The sequence below is a fragment of the Centrocercus urophasianus genome, unplaced genomic scaffold (genome assembly GCF_019232065.1).
Source record: "Centrocercus urophasianus isolate 14NV4802_14NV808 unplaced genomic scaffold, USGS_Curo_1.0 seq_73, whole genome shotgun sequence".
In the NCBI taxonomy this organism is placed as follows: Eukaryota; Metazoa; Chordata; class Aves; order Galliformes; family Phasianidae; genus Centrocercus; species Centrocercus urophasianus.
Window position 1 is genome coordinate 10,933,476 of NW_024885344.1, and position 18,603 is coordinate 10,952,078.

The 18,603-nt window shown below is 40.3% G+C and overlaps 1 protein-coding gene across 5 annotated transcripts in view; it reads left to right on the forward strand.

The window, feature by feature from the left end:
* The window catches only part of ERC1 (ELKS/RAB6-interacting/CAST family member 1), a 288,936-nt gene extending 270,647 nt beyond the window's left edge, over window positions 1-18,289 (forward strand). For 3 of the 5 annotated variants that reach the window (XM_042837662.1, XM_042837661.1, XM_042837663.1), the window contains 2 exons: window positions 1,797-1,985; window positions 14,481-18,289. In XM_042837662.1, coding sequence (XP_042693596.1) covers window positions 1,797-1,985; window positions 14,481-14,618 — 327 coding nt within the window. In that variant the 3' untranslated portion in view covers window positions 14,619-18,289. Of the gene's footprint in view, window positions 1-1,796; window positions 1,986-14,480 lie in introns of those variants that run through there. The other 2 variants (XM_042837664.1, XM_042837665.1) reach the window with 1 other exon arrangement.
* The last annotated feature ends 314 nt before the right edge of the window (window positions 18,290-18,603 follow it).

Genomic DNA, 18,603 nt, shown 5'->3' on the forward strand with positions numbered 1-18,603 from the left:
GGCCAAACCAATTAGTAGGATAAGAAACACCAGGTAAATTAGAAATGTCATGTATTTTTAAACATGTACAGCCACTGCAGTTTGAGATCGTAATCTCAGTGATCTTAATTATAAGAAATTGGGATAGGTAGTGCAAATTCACCAAACAACCGAAGTTGATAGGTATAATTGGTTAAAGACCAGTGTACTAGGTAATGGAAGTGAAACATGACTGTGCTGAAATATCCCTTCCCATTGTCCTGTACGAGAGAGCAGCATTCTGCCCTGCTGCAATCTGCAGGCTTGCTGCATCAAATTGTATTTTAACACATGCACATAACTGCGAACAGAGCTTGCCCTGAGGCCACACATAGCACTAGGTTTTATAAGCGAGTGAGCTTACTCTCTCTGCAGGTCTCTTGTCCATCCCCTCTGCCCCAGCACCTTCTCAGCAGTGTCTCTGGCGCAGGCTGCAAAGTACAGCTGGCTCTCTGTGGGACAAGCAGTTTGACATTAGTTAGCTGCTTAGCCACTGCTCTCAGATCCTCTGGCTCTACAGAAATTAATCCATGTAGAACAGCGTTAGAAACAAAATAAGTGAGCCCTGACAGCCTTATTAAAAGGGCTCGAAGCCAGAGGCTTTGTTGAAAGTGGTGCCCGCACCCTGTTTCTGTTGACTCAGAGATTATCTCACTCCTTATTCATTAGCGGGGTCAGAGGTGTCCTATTGAAAAGATATCCCCGGCCGCTAGCAGAGAGCAGGTGCAGCCCCTGCCTGGGAGCACAAAGCCAGGCTGCCAGCGCTGTGGCCGGGCTCTCGAGCTCTCAGAGCTGGGGAGCAGCACTGCATGTAGCTTCAGTGCCTTGTTTGATGCAGTGGAGGTCCAAAGCCTGGTTCTTTGCTCTGTTGCAAACCTTAAAGATAAAGTTTTGTGTTCTGCACTTTAGAATATATATCTATTTTTGTGGGCATAAGACCATGAAATATGAAAGTGCATTCTTTTGGGTAGGGAGATAGCGAGGGTTTCCACGTACGTGTTTATCCACTCGGGCCCTATTTTTTGGAAAAAACAAATGAAAAATGACTCTTCTGATAGTTTGTGTGGGAACTGGATGGTTCCAGGGATTGCACTGAGGGGAAAAAAAAAAAAAATACAGAGATTCAGATTAGGTAATGTAAAATGAAATAAAATTAAATTAATTAGAGTTCTTTGATTTTATTTTTTATCGTGTTGCATAGAATCAGGCTTGCATAAGATGATTGCCTTTTCAAAACTGTAGAAGACTTTCTGGTTAAGATACTTTCTGTGGTTTCTGCAGCAGAGTGATGTTCATCTTAGAAACAAGCAACTTTCCATCATTAGAAATTTCTTTCTTTGAAATATGTTTAATGCATGCATACATACGTAACAAATGTAAGTAAAATGAGCTAGAATCTACGTTGTTATTGCCAGTCACCTTTCTATCAGAAGAATAATTTACCTTTAAAGGAGGGATTTGAGATAGATGACTGAAGTCCTCATGGATAATCAATAGAATTAATCCATTTAATTTATACTACTTCATTTTTCAGCCCATATCACCATTATTTCAGATATCAGTAAGGTGGTTGTCATCACCACATCCCCTTTACCTGATGTACTTCATTTCTGTCTGTCTCTGTGCTGTATGGTTGCAGGGCCATAGGATAGGAATACTGTGGGAAGGGAGTGTTTGTGTTTCTTGAAGCTGAACAAGACTGTAAGCTTCACCTTCACCATTGCTCGTGTCTTAGTCGTCTCAGACTGTTCCTCACTATTTCTATTGTCTTATTTCAGATAATTCAGCCCCTCTTAGAACTTGATCAGAATCGCAGCAAATTGAAGCTGTACATTGGACATCTGACAGCCCTCTGCCATGACCGTGACCCCTTGATTCTGCGTGGACTCACCCCACCTGCTTCCTACCACTTGGATGATGACCAGGCAGCTTGGGAGAAAGAGCTGCAGAAGATGACCCAGGAGCAGGTGAGTTTGTGGTCTGAAGCTCTGAGAAATGGCCTGAAATGTTTATATAGGCCATAATGATGTGCCACACCAAAATGTTGTGAAATCATGCCTACGTGGTGAAAACAGCCAGCAAAGATCCACAGTTCAGCTGGTGGAAGAAGTCAGTACTTCTTGAAATCATTGGCATTTGATATTTATTATGGAATTTTATTTGCTCTTGTATCTGTGTTTGAGAACTTTCACTTAGGCAGTCATGGAAATTATAACTGCAAGATACCCTTTTTGCCATGTTTTGACTACTAACAGATTTTAGCTGTTCGTTATAACTTAACATAGGCATAGGGATCTTAAATCTTTTTCTAATGACACAAATCATTTCTATTTTAATTGGCATATTTTTATGAGTCACTCACTTTATGGAAATGTATGTAATGTCTTTATCATCTGCAGTAGTATGTTCTGCCAGTACTTTCTTCTGCTTTTTGTATTACCACCTTGCCCAGATAACTCAGTTGAGATTTGACCCCTGGTACTAAGTGCCATACATCCATGTACACATGTATGCACACAACACATACACACACACACACACACACAGAGTGGTTTCAGAAGTCCAACAATGTATTTCCAAGTGTTTTAGAACACAGAACTGAAAGGTCCTAATGATGGCTTGTCTGATGAAGTCATTACAGAGACTGTCAATCTAGCTATAATTCAACTACAGAAATAATCTTCCTTTCTCCCAACTCTAGTGATGTCTTGTCTTCCTTAATCCCTTCCCTGGCAGTTTTTATCTCTTGTTTCATACTGTAATTGATCACTCCCCATGACCTTTTTTTCTCATTACTTCCTATTTCAACCCTTTAATTTTTATTTTACTCCTGAATTACACATACATTAGATAAACTCATATAAGGCATATGCGGCTGCTTTTGTTCTTTTGAACCTTTGGATTATAATGCTAAGTCTTTTACCAAGTTGTTTACTACTCTATGTATACAGCAAACTCTACTCAGTATGTACAGAAGCTAGGGTAAGTCCTATATAAGTAAATGGGGTTTTGCAGGTCAGTGAACACTATATTGAGTCTTACCCAAATGCTTCAGTCCTGGTATTCTTCTTTCATAATGCTCAATTTTGATTCAAAAATTTGAGACAGCAGCTCAGAAACTAAATTACAGGAAGCCAACAGAAGCATATCTAACAATTTATAAAGACCAGACCTCTAATGATAAATATGCCTGTAACAGGATTTAGATGGTACAAGACAGCTAGTCTCTGTCTTTCTACGTATCTTCATTCATTTACTTTATTCAGCATGTGCTGTATACTTGCTTGATATCTACATTTGTCTCCATAGGCTTGGCACATTCTTTTTTCCTGCAGAGCCTGCTATCCCCTACGCACTAAGTCAGCATTTTTTTGCCTCTGGAATTCTGTACTCCCTGATCCAGGATTAAAAGTTTTTCAGTATAACACATGCCATCATTTTGAACCATGTTGTCTGTTAGGGTGGGATGAAACAACGGTTGGCAAATCCTGTGGCGTGGATGGGGAGCCATCTCTGAAAAAAAAAAAGAATTAAGGCTGTACGTGGGCAAAATTTGAATTTCCCTGAAAGAAATTGATTAGTCTGGTATAGCCATTGTGATCTTTGAATATGATCAGGATCTATGAGCCCAACTAGGAAGGTCCTACAGGGGAATCTGGACAGGCTGGAAGGCTGGACTGAGCACAGCGGGATGAAGCTGAACATGACCAAGTGCTGGGTCATGCGCTTTAGTCGCAACAACCCCATGCAATGCTATGGTCGTCAAGCAGATTGGCTGGAAGACTGTGCAGAGGAAAGAGACCTGGGGGTGTTGGTCGATGCTTGGATGAACACAAATCAGCAGTGTGCTCAGGTGACCAAGGAGGCCAATGACATCCTAGCTTGTATCAGAAATAGCACAGCCAGTAGGAGCAAGGAGGTGATTGTCCCTCTGTACTTGGCGCTGGTGGGCCCTCATCTCAAGTACTGTGTTCAATTTGTGGCCTCTCACTATGAAAAATACATGTAGGCCCTGGAGCATATCCAGAGAAGGGCAATGGAGCTGAGATGGATCTGGAGCACAGGCCTTATGAGGAGCAGCTGGCAGAACTGAGATTGTTCGGTCTGGAGAAGGGGAAGCTCAGGGACACCTCATCACTTTTTGCAATAACCTAAAAGGAGACTGTGGCAAGGTCTGGGTTGGTCTCCTCTCCCAGGTAACAGCGAGAGGATAAGAGGGAATGGCCTCAAGTTACCAGGGGAAGATCAGGTTGGATATTAGGAAAAACTTATTTTCGGAAAGTAAGAGTGATGAGGGACTAGAATGGGGTGCCCAGGAAAGTGGGTGAGTCACTGTCCCTGGAGGTGTTCAAGAACCGTACAGATACTGTACTAAGGAACACGGTTTAGTGGGCAACATTGGTGGTAAGTGGATGGTTGTCTAGATGATCTTTTCTAGATTATTCCTCTTTTCTAACGTTGGAGATTCTATGATTCTATGATCTACTACAGGTTAGGTCAGTGAATCTTGTGGGTCCCTTCCAATTTGAGGTATTCTATGATTCAAGAGACATAGGTAAAGAAAACAGGGAAAGCTTTCTTTTGCAAGTCCTTCCGGGTAGATGGTCTACTGAAACAACATCTGTTCTTTCTAGTTTTTTGTACTGGTTTCATAAAACTTTACCAGACCCCTAGCAACATTTATGAAGAAAGTGTTCAAGTGTAAATGGTGAGAAAATAATTTATCTGAGTGGTCTTAGAGAAATAAAAAAATACATTTTTCCATCCCCTCTCATTATTGTCTTAATTCTGCATTACTATCCTCTCATTTAGTAAAAGCAGTTACTCCTTATGTGATTCCCATGCACAATTAATATTTACTAAAATAAAATGTAGCAGTCCCTTCTGCTTTCCCATGCTCACATCTATTGTATTTAACAAACTTCAGTTGAAAAATACAAACTAATGATATATTTCAATTTACAAAGCACATTTTTCATTTATGTCTGCAGAGCGTTTCTGTTTCTGACTGCAGAATTTCCTTTGTGTTTAAAGGATTCCCATGGGGGGAGAAATCAGTTCTCCAGATTCACAGAAGCCCGTGACAGACTGCCCGTTTTGCATCTTTGGAATTTTAATGAGTTTTGTAAATTACTTCAAATCCAGTGCATTAAATTCACTCCTGTCCCTTCTAATATGATCCTTTGTAGATAATGCTTCACAAGCCTCAGTGGGAAAAAATTAATCCTCTTGAATGTTGAGAAGTGTTAACATTGTTAGAGAGGATACATTTAACTAAAGACCAGTGATATTTAAGACTGATGCTAATGTATCCACTTCTCACCAATGAGATGGTTTGGGGTGGATTTTTGTGTATGTGTGTGTATTTTTGTTTTGCTGATTTGTTCTTAGTGCTTTTTTTCTAATAAATAATGGAGAATTTATTTTTATACTGTTGGTTTTGGAGCTGTGATTTCCCACTCCAGCAGCTATTATGGGTGTTGTATTGTGTTTCAGTATTCTGCAGGTCTTTCATGCGTGCTGGACAGGCTCAGGTACAAATAGAAATAGGTTTTTTGTGACTTCTTTTCATTGGTAAAGCTAGTGTACAAAGTAGATATAAACTTTATATTCTTCTGGCACATCCACAGTGACCCACAGAAACTCATGTACTAATCAGTGTTGGAAAACCATCTGCTGTGGTTCTCAGGGGAGTATGTTGCCAGATTAATAATTTCATGGACTCTAAGAATTTGATTGATAATTGGTACCTCTCATGTATAATAGTTTCTGTATGCTGCCATTGAGTTCAGCTGTATTCCTTAGTGGCTTCAATTGATTTTAATCAGAATATGTAGCCAGAATGCTATATAGTTCTTTGTTGTTGGCATTTTTTCAAAGGCTTTTTGCAAAGTTGAGTTACTGTAGTAAAATCTTGGTCCACCTTTACTGAAGGCCTGAAGGCAATACTTTATGAATATACGATATCTCAGAAACTAACGTAAGCAGGGTACACTGAGTTGTGGACAGCGGGGAATCTACAGTGCTTGGAACCATGTGATTAAGTTACTAATTTGGTGGAAAATATTCCTTTGAGTCAGTTCTGTCCCAATACTCCCAAACATTTCAACCAGCGCTGTTTCTGGAATTGTCCTCCTTCAACCGGTTCATGCCCTCTTAAACATTTTTCATATTATAAAATTGGAGTTACCAGCAGGAAGGATGAATGTTCCAAATCTTGACACAGAGAAATAAAAATTCCATTCATTTATTGTAAATAATGGCAATATCCTAGCAATTTCTATTAAATACAGTCTTTTCTTTCACTTTGTCCTAAGCATATCATTATGTTAATACTGGGCTCTGTAGAACTTCGGCTACATTTGGCATTTCAGATGGTTGTCCTGAAGTGAGGGATTTTGTTCCTTATGAAAGGAAATAACATTAAGAACATAATGATATGTTCCACTTTTTTATTTACAGTTCAGGGTGGTTTTTTTGTTTGTTTGTTTGTTTGTTTTCTTATCTTTACAAAAGGAAAGAGTGGAGAAGAAGCAGAAACTTGATGAAAACCATCATTTATATATTTTGGTGGTGGTTTGCTGTGCTGTGGCTGGAAGGCAGCAGTGTGAGAAAGTAAAAAGACAACCAAACAGAGCAACCAGATATTAGTAACAGGCGACAGTGCTCATTCCGCTAATAGCTTAACCAGTGTTACAAATGTTTCTCATAACTTCAAAACCAGCTCTCTCTATCTGGGAGAGATTTTTTAGTTTCAACAGGTCCTACAGTGAAGTACATTCTAAAAGAATACTTCCTTTTGCAGAAAAGGATTTATCTGATAAAAATAATTTCCTTACCCTGGGGAATAGGAGGAGGCAGTGTTTTACTCCCTAGCTCCAAGCCATCAGAGGCTCTTTCCAGCCACCTTTGACATGTCCAGGCTTCACCCTGGTTGTTTCTGTCACCCCCAGGCGGCATTTTTTCTGCACAATTGACCTCTTCCCAGAGGTGTTTCCAGCACCATTTGCATTGCGACCTGGGCATCAACAGCAGCCTGTAGGAGCTGGGCAAGTTTGTTTCCATGAGACAGTCTCTCAGAAGGCACTTGTGATGGAATGCTGTCCCACATCACTACTAGCACCTTGTTATACCTGTGACTGCTTCAGCAGCAAGTTGAGAGGTACTTTGGAAAAACCTTTATTGTCATAGAAGAGCCGTTGTAGTGAAGCAAGATTTTCCCTTTTCCCTGTCTACTGGCTCCAGTCAAGGCACACACCATCTTAGGATTCCTACTTACTAACCCTCTCCTAAGAAGTCAGGAGTTTCTCTTCTGCTCAACCGCTCAAAGCAGAAGAAGGAGAAAGGTGATGATGTGGCTTTGCTGTATCAGCCACAACCTGCTGCATCAGCTAACCAGTCATGACACTGTATATAATTCACATTTCACTCTCAGCCAAGTTAATGTTAAGCTTTTCATACAGGACACCAGACTGCATGCAGGTAGCTTTAAAATTCAGCTATAAAATTGCATATATGCCTGCTGAATTTCTAAAGTATCAAACACATTTTGTCACACAAACTATTCTAAGTGGGTTAACGTAGCTCTAAGTTACAAATTGCTATTTGATATACATCCTGTATGCTTCTTTGTTTACAGTCCTTTTGTGTCCCTACTTCTGCATCATCTGTGAGGAATTACTCAACTTATTTAGTTTCTGTAAAGACATTACTTTGCGGTTTGGCATTTAGCAATTCTAAATTACTACATTACTTCAGAGTTTACCCTGTCTTTCCTCTTGGACTGCTCTTCCATTAGCTTGTTATCTCCCCCACCTGATTTATGTCATTTATTTTTAATTTGTAATCTTATGGGAACGCATAATGTATTTTAAAATTAAACAGCCCACTTCTGGTCTCTGTTAGAAATTAAAAGTAATAATTGCAACAATTTATACTTCTTTATATAAAAATGTATTTGCTGACTTTATCTGGGAAAATAGTGGATACAGGAACACTCTAAAATTATTACATTGTAGAGCATTTTTTGTTAAATTAATGTTTTGGGTGAGGGTGAGAACTTGGGATCGATGTCACAATTCTTAGATACTGATTGAAGTCACAAACATTATCCATTCACAGATTCTGCCATAACAGCATCCATTTGTATTTGTGCATTGAAATACTAGTATTAATTTTAATTAAGACATATACTCTCAATCAATAACGCTAATTAGTCCTATCTTGGGAAGAGATACAAAGGGAAAAACACTGCTTTCAGGAGGAGGCCAGGTGTTTGGTGGGGGAGTGCCTAAAATTTATTGTAGTCTCTTTTCAAGCAGTCTCTATAAGCAGATGGTGTACCAGCCTGAGACGTTACCTCATTTTTTCAAGGGCAGCTCACCTCTCCATGCTTATTATTAACAAGTTCTGTTATTCTGTGCCTTGCTTGTATGCTACAGTGCTCATGGAGGTTTCCTGCAGAATCTCATGGCATGAGACGTGGCTATGGATTGTGGCTGGTTGTGCAGAGGGATGCTGGGGAGGCCTCTGGGGAAGTCCCTCATGCGTAAAGGGAACCACATGCAGGAGCAGCTGGATCTTTGTGTTGTCTGTCAGCCTCACAGGGTTGTACGAAAACAAAATATTTCACAGAATTTTCTTTCTTGGAATATGTCAGAAATTTCAGGGCTAACAGGATCCTCCATCACTTTGTAATAAACAAAATCTGAGAACCTAGACTTCTTCTTAAAGATAAGTAAATAATGTGAAAAGAGTAAGAAGGGCTCAGTCTGTGATCCTGAAATAAGCAGATGCGTGTAACTTAATAATTCACTAACTTCTTGCAGCTTTGTCCCGTCTTCTGTGTTTCACAAAGCTGTAACTGGATTTCCAATCCTTTCTTCTAACATTTAAGAAGAGTCATTTTCAAAACTCGTGAGATATGACTTAGAAGAGAGTTTTCTTCAGATTAGTCAAGTTTTCCCTGTCATGAGACAGTTATCAGTCACTGCCTTGAATAAATGAGCAGAGTCCCCGTGGAGCACTGCAGCCTCATTCACCAGCAAAGGAGCAGAGGGGCAAGGTAGATTTGCAGAATGAAGTGGCATTGCAGGGTAATTGCAGTGCCTCGTCATCTTGCTTTCCGAGAGTAAGATGACTTATAGGGTAATATTTAACAACCGAACCAGGAGACATAGCTAACTCCTTTTCAGTCCCTGTAAGATGCTGAATGGTGAGCTGCTCGGGAGGAGAGCTGTGGGGTCTGCCTATCCTATATATGTGCAGTTCGCAGGTAGCTCTGTGATATAGGCAAGCATTATTCTTTATTCTCCTTAGCCACAGAGTAACAGCATTCATTTTCAGCATCGTGCACTAGAATTTACATTAATAGAACATTTTCCTCCAGCAGTGAAATGACCGCTGTTGATAGAGGATGTTCTCTGCAAGTACAGGGTTTGCAGGCAAACTTCTCTATCCAAAGCAATGTATAACTTACAGATAATTATTGAATCCCTTCTTTCCATTTATATCCTTTTGAAACTCGTATACTACCAATGAAGTAATAACATTTCTGCTCTTAGCAAAGCTTAGAGATGCCCAGGAATGCAGGATAAATCACATGTACAAGTTTCAGATACATACTTCAGTAGCCCTCAACAAATTTGTAAAGGTGTTTTTCTCAAAATTGGTTGTGAAATCTATTTGAGTGCATTTAGATATATCTGAAACATATTTTTCATGTGTACATTACTTTAAAAAGACAAGTAAGAATGCTTAATTTGAAAACTGAAATGATTTTTTTTTAATATTTGATAAAAGATAAGAGAAAAACAGAAGTTACAGAAAGAGCAGAAATATTTAGTGTTCTAATTTAAATGTGTATATATTTAACATACTTAAAAAAAAAAGGAAGGATTGGCACACCGAGATTTCCACATTCCTAGCCCATTCCTTTGTCCCTTTTACAAGTCTAATAGAGTTGAGGAATAAAGGATTGTGTGTAATTGACTCTCATTACTTCACATGTACATATTTAGACTGGTATGTCTGGGAAGATGCAAAAGCTGCTCGCCATTTGCCAGAGATACACCATAGTTTAAGTTATTTTCAGACAAAGCAGAGGCTAAGATTAAATCAGTTGAATTTCTTTTTCTTGCTTATTTCTGTTATTTTAAGTTCTAAATGTATTTTTCAGACTGGCTAAGGTCTGATCCAGAAGCACCTGAATTGTAAGGGAAGCATAATTACAAATCCCAGCATTGCAGCCTTACAGAAGTCTGGCAGTTAACTTGACTTTTGTGTGGCTCTGCAAGCACTTCATAACCTACATCCAGTTTTACTGTCTATAGCCAGAACTCGTCTGTATGAATGAGATACAGCTTTATTTTTATTTGCCTTTTTTTTTTTTTCATCAGCAGAATTATTGCTTTGCATAGGGAACTTCTTCCATATCAAGAAATTTAGAAGATTCTTAGCTAAATGTTGCCCTGTATACATTATGGGATAAGCAAAGGCCACTGAGATTCTGCAGAGCAACTCTGTGGTTCACCTAGTAAAACCACAGCATTGCATTTCTTTACTAGGAAGTTATTTTCCCTCCAAAAGTCAATTAATCTTTAAATACTTTCTGGAATATCTTGGATCAGAGAAATACAAATGCAAGGTAAATTCACGTTTATTATTGCTATTCACTAATGGAGTTTAACTTTGAGTGCCAACGTATTCCATTCATGACTTGCTCTAAACCCAAGGAGGCAGCCGTGGTGAATGGTGTCTGAATCTATTGCAGGCTATCTGCAAATGTACATTCCTCTGAGACACCAAAGGTCCTTTCTATTCTTCTATCCCTAGATAAAGTGTAAATACTGTGAGGCACTTCTAGAGTCCTTTCTGTCCTTTTCTTTCTGAGTTGTCTGCTTTTACTTGTCATCAGCGAGGCTTACGAACATATCTGGCCTTCTCTTTTTTTCTGACATTACTATGAGGCAAGCAGATGAGACATATAGTATCCTGAGCTCAAACTGCCAACTGAAAACACCGTTGGCACTCCTTTATTTTCATAGGAAAAATGACACGGGAAGGATGGTACTGTTTCCATTTGCATTCACAACATTCTAGAAAATAAGGAGCAGAATGATAGTGATAATTTTACATAAATTCCCTAATTTTTGAGCTGTCAGACATCTAGGTGAATCAATTTATACCATGGAGAACTGGATGTTCCCCATTAAGAAGCTTGTCTGGATGAGGAGTGACGTATGCTGCTCACAGCTGTTTCTGAGAGGAATGATGTAAACAGAGATGACATAGATAATACAGAAATGCTGTAACCAGCCACACAGTCAATTAAGATGGCTTTGTTTAACTAGAAATCCTATCATTAAACTTAGATGTTCTGAAACTAGCAAACTCAATGCAAGGCTATCGTTGCTGCTTTTTTTAAATGTTTCATCACAGACATCTGCCAGGCAGCTGCATAGACTTTCTGTCTGTGCTAATTTACAAAGTATTATTGCTTGCCTTCAGCATACAGAGCAGTCTCCTCTTGATGGCCCAAAACTTATTTTTTGGAAATAATTTCTCCATCTGGTTAAGTTTGTTACTTTTGTTTGATTACATTTGACTTATTTCAGCTTTGGTGTGGGCTTATGTTGTTGATCTTCTCTTGATTTTATAAGGAATCTTTGTAATACACATACTTTCACATAAATTAATGGCACAGCAAGAAACTTAGTCACTGGCTTTGCAGCGCTGCTTGGCCGAAGACAACAGCCTGCAGGATTCTCTCTTGCCCACCAACCTCCCTTCACTTCTGGAGGTTAGTCTCCTTGAGGTGCTTTGTTATGCTGCTGTTTTTTAAAAATCACTTTGTCCTTTTCTGGAGCTTTACCTGCGAGACTTGGCAGGGTTACCTGGAGGACAGCTCTGCACAGGGTGGTGGAGCAAGGCCCGAGGGGCCAGACCCATGTCAGCCTGACCCTGTTTCCCTGCTAACAGTGCCCTCTCCTGGTCCTCTTCTTGTGGCTCGAGAGCCCAGAATGGACTCATGCATGCAAACTGATGAAGAGAAGCAGAATTACATCAATTGCTTATTCTCCCATTACTCCACGTCTTTCCTAGCCTCCACAACCTTCTACCTGCTAAATGGCACCATCAAATCATTGCTCTGGCCCAAAAAGCCAAGGAAGCCGTGCCTCAGAGCTGAGCATTAAGACCAGCCTCGTGAGTTTCTCAGCAGTAGGTGGCTTGGGGCCATGTGAATTGCTGTAGTTTCACTAGCCTGACAACCAGAGACTTGGGATATAGCTCCTTAGAGTACATCTCCTGGTTCTTCATCTACGGCACTGCTGCTCGCTGGCTGTGTCTTTCATTCCCGCTTGCTGACTGGACTACTTCTAGGCTTATCCATCCACTGCAAATTTCCAACTAATTGCTCTGCCAGGCTGCTGGAACCAAGCTAATCGCAGACCTGCAGCATGCCCTTCCTGAGCCATGATGGGTTACTGCCGAATTCCCTTCCTTCTCCCCTGAGACCTCTCACAGCCCCAAGTACTCCCCTCCAACTCGTTTCCCCCTTCCCCAGCTCATGTCGTTCTGCCGAGCAGGATCAGGTTGCTTTTGCATTGTGATTCTTGGCATCAGCCCCTCTCAGATTCATCTAGCCGAGCTGTGAGCACACCAGCCAGTAGGAACAAAGCACATAAGAGCACATTAAACTAACATTCAGCACGCAAAGCCCAAATAATTTACTATATGCTACCCTGCCTAGTAAAGGGAGTAGTGGAGCTGGCTTACCCTTTTAATTTCCTTTCTCTCACTTTTGTCTATAGAAGTCTATACCATAACTTCTTGGAAAACATTGTGTTTATTCTGTAGTCACTCTTAGCCTGTTTGTTTTCATGCAGTATTTCATGCAGTACACTGTAGCAATCTCCCATGCTTTGCTTGATGCCATCACTAAGCACAGACATCCTATCTGATTCGAATTTTAATTGTAGGAATGTAACTTTTCCCTCTGATTGTGCTCTTACTGACATAAACTGATCTCTGTTGTCCTACTGCCTGACAGCTGTCTCTTTGTAATACTTACAACAAGCAGCCTTACAACAGTAAAAAATACAGATCAAGAGCTTTGTATGCTGGTGACCAGGTATCCCTTCATGGATGAAAAATCCTACTGTGACATTCTTTCCATGTCACATATGAACACAACAGAGTTCCAATAAAAATATTAATAACTCAAGAATAAGAATTGTTACAAGACTGCCGGGTAATATTAGAAACTCAACAAATCAAACTTAAAGGAAGGTTCAAAAATAGATAATCTGGTTGCTACATTTACTTAAATTAACAAAACTTTAAATGCAAAAGCTTGCAATGAACTTCAGACCCATTTAAGAAGTGTATGTACCTGCTATAAATATACTTGTCTTCTATTCGGAAGGAATGAATTAGAAGCAGCATCATCACTGATAAAACAAAGCAGGCTTTTGCTATATCGTATCACAATATCACAATAAGGCTGTATGCTTGAAAGCTTATCCAATCTATTTAACTGTGTCATCTGGTCTGGTAAGAGATGCTGCTTCTCCTTGTTGTTAGATTGTTGTGACTACAGTAATCCCTTAATGCTTCCACAAATTACAACCTTACTTGGGATTCTCCTAGCATGGGATTTATCAATTCTGTGTTGGATAAACAGGTTACTGAAGGCAGATGTTTCCTGCTCTTCACTAAGACTTTGGGCCCTTAGTTATGACAGTGCCATTAGATTCAGAGTTAAAAGCCATGTTCACATCTACTCCATTGTGTTGTGTGCTGCGGTTTGTTACTCTGTCTGTTGGACGGACAGCTTGTGGACAATGCAAAGTATGAATAAGGTAAGGTTTGCAAGTTTCATGTCTCATTCTGAGCCAATTACTCTGAGCAGATAATCCAATAGGAAATGTATAATTTCTTAGTAAACAAAAAGTACGGATGCTCCACTGCAGTTCTGTATGGCAATCATATGACTGAGTAAAGAAGCACAGTGTCTGAAAGTTACTTTTACCACAGACAAATCAGAATGCTACTTGACATTGAGTATATTAGGTAGGAGTCTGTAACATTTCTACTGATGTCATATAGGAAGCAATTCTGAAGTAAATATGTCCTGTTATCTGTTAATAAAAATCAAGTTAATTGATATACTAGCAAAACAACGTCTTTTTTTCTGGAGTACAGTTGCTTTCAGAGAAACATTCTACAAAGGAAGCTTTGCAGATATTAATCTAAAACAATCTATTGAGGAGTAGCTAAGGCACTTAGTTTTCCCATGGTGACCCGGCTTTAACTGGGAGCACACGCTGCTTGGTGCATTCTGCTAGCTGCCTCCCTGAAGCTGGTGTTTTAGCTTAGAGCTGAGCCTGCTAGGCAGAACTCATTGTGTTGTGAACGTGTGTAACAGCAAAGAATGATTGTAGTCATGTGTTTTCTTGCAGCTTCGTGACGAGTTAGAAAAGGGCGAGAAGGAAAGCGCAGAGCTGCAAGAGTTTGCCAACGCCATTTTACAGCAGATAGCAGATCACTGCCCTGACATCCTGGAGCAAGTCGTCAATGCACTCGAGGAGTCGTCATGACCTCGGCCGCTGGCCCCGCTGGAGCAGCGCACCAACGGCCGAGCCCAGTCAGTCCAAGGAGCCGTGAGAGTGGAGAGGAATGTGAAAGACAGAAAATGGAACAGAAACTTCTGGTGCACTTTTTGCAAGGAAAACAAAAACAAACAAAAACAAACACCTCTAAAAACTACAGGCTCTCTAGGTTCTTCCAGTCTATGATTAATCAGTCATGCTCATGTTCATCTTCTCACTGCCTTTCTACTTTAGCATCCAATTCCCTGCTGACTTGTTGGTATTGGACTTTTGGATACAGCTAAGCAGAGCTCTTCTGAGTCTCCTGATCAAAGAGGGGATCCACTGAATACAAGAAGTTCTAGTTCTTCGTGAGGTTGCAGATGGGTAGCCTTGCCTTTCATTCATTTATTGCTTTTTTTTTTCTTCTCATAAAAGCTGAAAGCCTCTATTTCATAGTGCTAAAAATTAAACTTGAGTATGCTCTGATTGCGGCTCACAAATGGCCAGCATCAGCTAGCTAGCTCAGGTCTCACTGCCTGTCTCAATGTTTCTTACATTCTTAAATAACATAGAGATGAAAGAAAGGTTTCCTTATTACGTTCTGTGAGTGTCTTAATCTAGCAGCTGGGAAACCAGGTAGGCATGCTGGTACTTTCTTTTACTTAGCATTAATTTTTATTGTTCACTGATTTGACTCTGAAGTGCTGAGTGGGGCATATTTTCAGATAACAGTTTTTGTCTTTTGGCTCTTCATTTTTTTAGCTGAGTTCTTCATAGAGTCACCTAAATTCTTATTTTATAGAAAGATCTCCCCCTTCAAACAGGTGTGATCAGCAAGTCAGCTCCCAGGTTTAACTTGTATAGTTTGCCCATTGCTGATTTTTCAGGCTGTAGGCTTATAAACACCAGCTGCCATCAGAATAGTCTTAGGCATTTTGTACATAACCAAATTGCATCATTTAGCTTAAAAATATAATTTTAAAACTAACTTAGGTAAATTAGCAACACAGTTCTTACTATAATTATGAATTAATTTATTTTGAGTTAGTTTAGGTTGACAAGGAATTAGTTTGAGTTCAGAGCAAGAACCTGTTCTTATAAAGAAGAGCATCTCTGCTGGAGTTGGCACCCAGTTGAGTAGATAGGTATAAAATCACAGCTTTAGCTAAACCAGTGCAATTCTTACATGTATATAAGAGGCCTTCATGTTGCTCCCATCCATCTTTGTTGCTCATTAAAGCCCCTGCTGATAGGTAATATGACCTGAAATAGCAGGTCGGTTTGTCATGGTAGCAATTCAGAACCCTATTTTATGAGTAGGACTTGGGTGTTCATTCTTGGGCTCTGCATTAAAGAGGACACATTTTTTTTCCTGGCTACCAATGGTTATATGCATCTGGGGGCATCTGCAGGACAGAACCATTTAACGTGTCCCTGTGTACTCCTTAAAGGAGTTTTTCCCCTTTAGCTTTCTCATATTACTTAAGAAAACAGGGGGAGGGGAAAAGGAGACCAAATAGCAACGCAGCAGGCGATGAAATCTTGGTTTTCTAGTTACCAGCTAATTATAAGCCCTCTGACTCCTGCAGCCATTGCTGTAACTCTGATTTTACAAGTTCTAGAAACATCAGCTGACCGCAGTGTCTATCCATCGTCTGTCTCTCAGTAAACTTCCCATTCAGAGCCTCCCATTCAGAGTTTAATTCCATCTGACTTACTACATTTTGAGCTTAATCACTAAACTGTTATGCTAAATAAAATGTTTCAAACTCTTTCAGAAGAACTGGATTTCCTACATCTTTCAAATTGGTAGCATAACTCACCTGTAGGTCTTCCACACCTTATTTTTACTCTTTGAAATGACTGATTGCTTCTAATAGAAAGGAGGTCAGCAAAAGTTTCCATGAGGGAAGGTGTACCATCTTCTTTTCAACCAGTAAAAACTGGGCAAAGCTGAAAACGTATACATCTGTGGATTATATTGGAAACTAACTAATTTGAAATGAATGAATCATACCCTAATTCATTCTACCGTGATGATTCAGAAGAAGCAACTGTATCCATAGCCATGTCGTCTGCTGGGTAGAAATACCTAGGTCTCCAAAGAAGGGATGGCTCGCACCTTCTCCATCTTTTGAACTGACAGTGCTTTACAAATCAGGAAATGTAACTTTAGTTCTCAGTATAGCATTAGCCTGTGTCCAAAGACTTTTGTTTGTTTTGTTTTTGTGGTTTTTTTTTTTTCTCATGTAAGAGGAGAGTAATGGGAACCTGAATGTTTGCAAGGGGGAAATACCGGAAGGCATGTAGACAGTGACTGTACATACCACTGAGCCATGCCTCATACCAGAACCACCCCTTTGGTCCTATTATTTGAGTCAGCACGTTTTGATAGGAGCTGTTGTTTTGAAATCTTTCCTCTTGCTTTTACTTCATCACCCCTAATTACTCACTCAAGGAATTTAATGCTGCCTGTAAAACCATCAGGGCCATCAGCCTAACATCATCACACTGCCACCACCACTCCTGACTATCTCATTAACTTATATGGTCAAATCTCCAGCTGCCCTGGTTCCCTGCTGTAAAACAATCCCTCTTCTGTGAGAAGCTGTGGAATTTCCCTTATCGATGGTTCAAATGACTCCTGCTTGTAAACCTCTTACTGAGATGTCCCTTGATAGTGTTCCTGCTGCAGGGGAAGGGGGAGGGATGAGAGCAAGGGGTGGTCATTTCTGGCTGTTATTTCAATTCCGTCTGTGTGCTGCGTTGCCCATACATCACAGGAAAGCTCTGAGTTTCGGCACTGGTTCCTTTGCGTCTTTAACTCAGCTGCCAGCCTGAGGCTGTCTTTCTTGGCTGCAAAGTGCCTCAGCAAAGGCATGATGCTGTCTGTGGGACCCATGCATCTGAAACCAGGTGAATCTCGCTGTTTATGCATCTCCTGGTGACTTCCTTGAAAGGGTTTATCAAAAACTAGGCCAGTTTTCATACCAGCCATTTGGTGTTCTGACTGCGAGCCACATGCTTGCTGTTCTTCCCAGCAGGATTATTGGGCCACTGCAAGTGTTCTTAACTACTGTTATCTTCTTGGGCTTCTAGACTTGCAACTTAAACACTGATCTTAGACCTCAGTGAAGTATTTTCAGGGAGAGAGCAGATCTCAGTTGGGAACAGACTTGATCCAACTTGATCTCCACTGAACTATTTCAAATAATCTCTCTGATCCTGTGTAGATACAGATCTTGTTGTGGCAAATAGTTTGAAGAACTGTGTGATCTGGGAGATGCTGCTGGCTGTGATTTAATGCAGAGTGTGGCCCGCAAAAGCCTTTCTTCTTGTTTATATGGAGTGCCACAACATTGGCCTTAGGGTAATCAATAGATTTGGTGATCATTGTCCATCAAGAAACCACCCATTGGGCACATGGCAGAAAATTCATACAAGAGTACTTGCCATGATGCTCCTCCAGTTGTCTAACTCTCTCCAATTCCTCTGCTATCTTACATCCAGGTGTCAGCAGCCAGGAAGATGCAGTTTCCTTGTGCAACAGTTCCACAGTACAGCAGTTCTGGGAAATTCTGGGGCCCCTCCTGCCTCCTGGCTTCCTGTCCAGATCCCAGTGAGCCTGGGGAAACTTACTTGTTCTTCTTTCTAATGAAGTTCCATTTGCTGCGGGAGTTGTGAAAGTCTTGATTACTTTGTTGGTTGTTTTTTTTTCTTCCAATATGTCATTTGTAGAGAAACTAGTAGATGTAAGGACCCGAGGATCTGCCTATAGAAAATTAAATAGATAATTTTTTGCTAGGTTTCAGCTGAAAATCAGCTCAAGCCTGTAGTCCAGGTATAGTGTAAAAGCTGACATCCCAACCATGCTTGCTGATGATATCCATGAGTCCAAGCACATATTTTCCTCTGAATCAAGCCTCATTTAAAACACTAAAAGGACATTACAACACTAGAGTTGCAGTGTGAGAACATTAGCACTATTTGT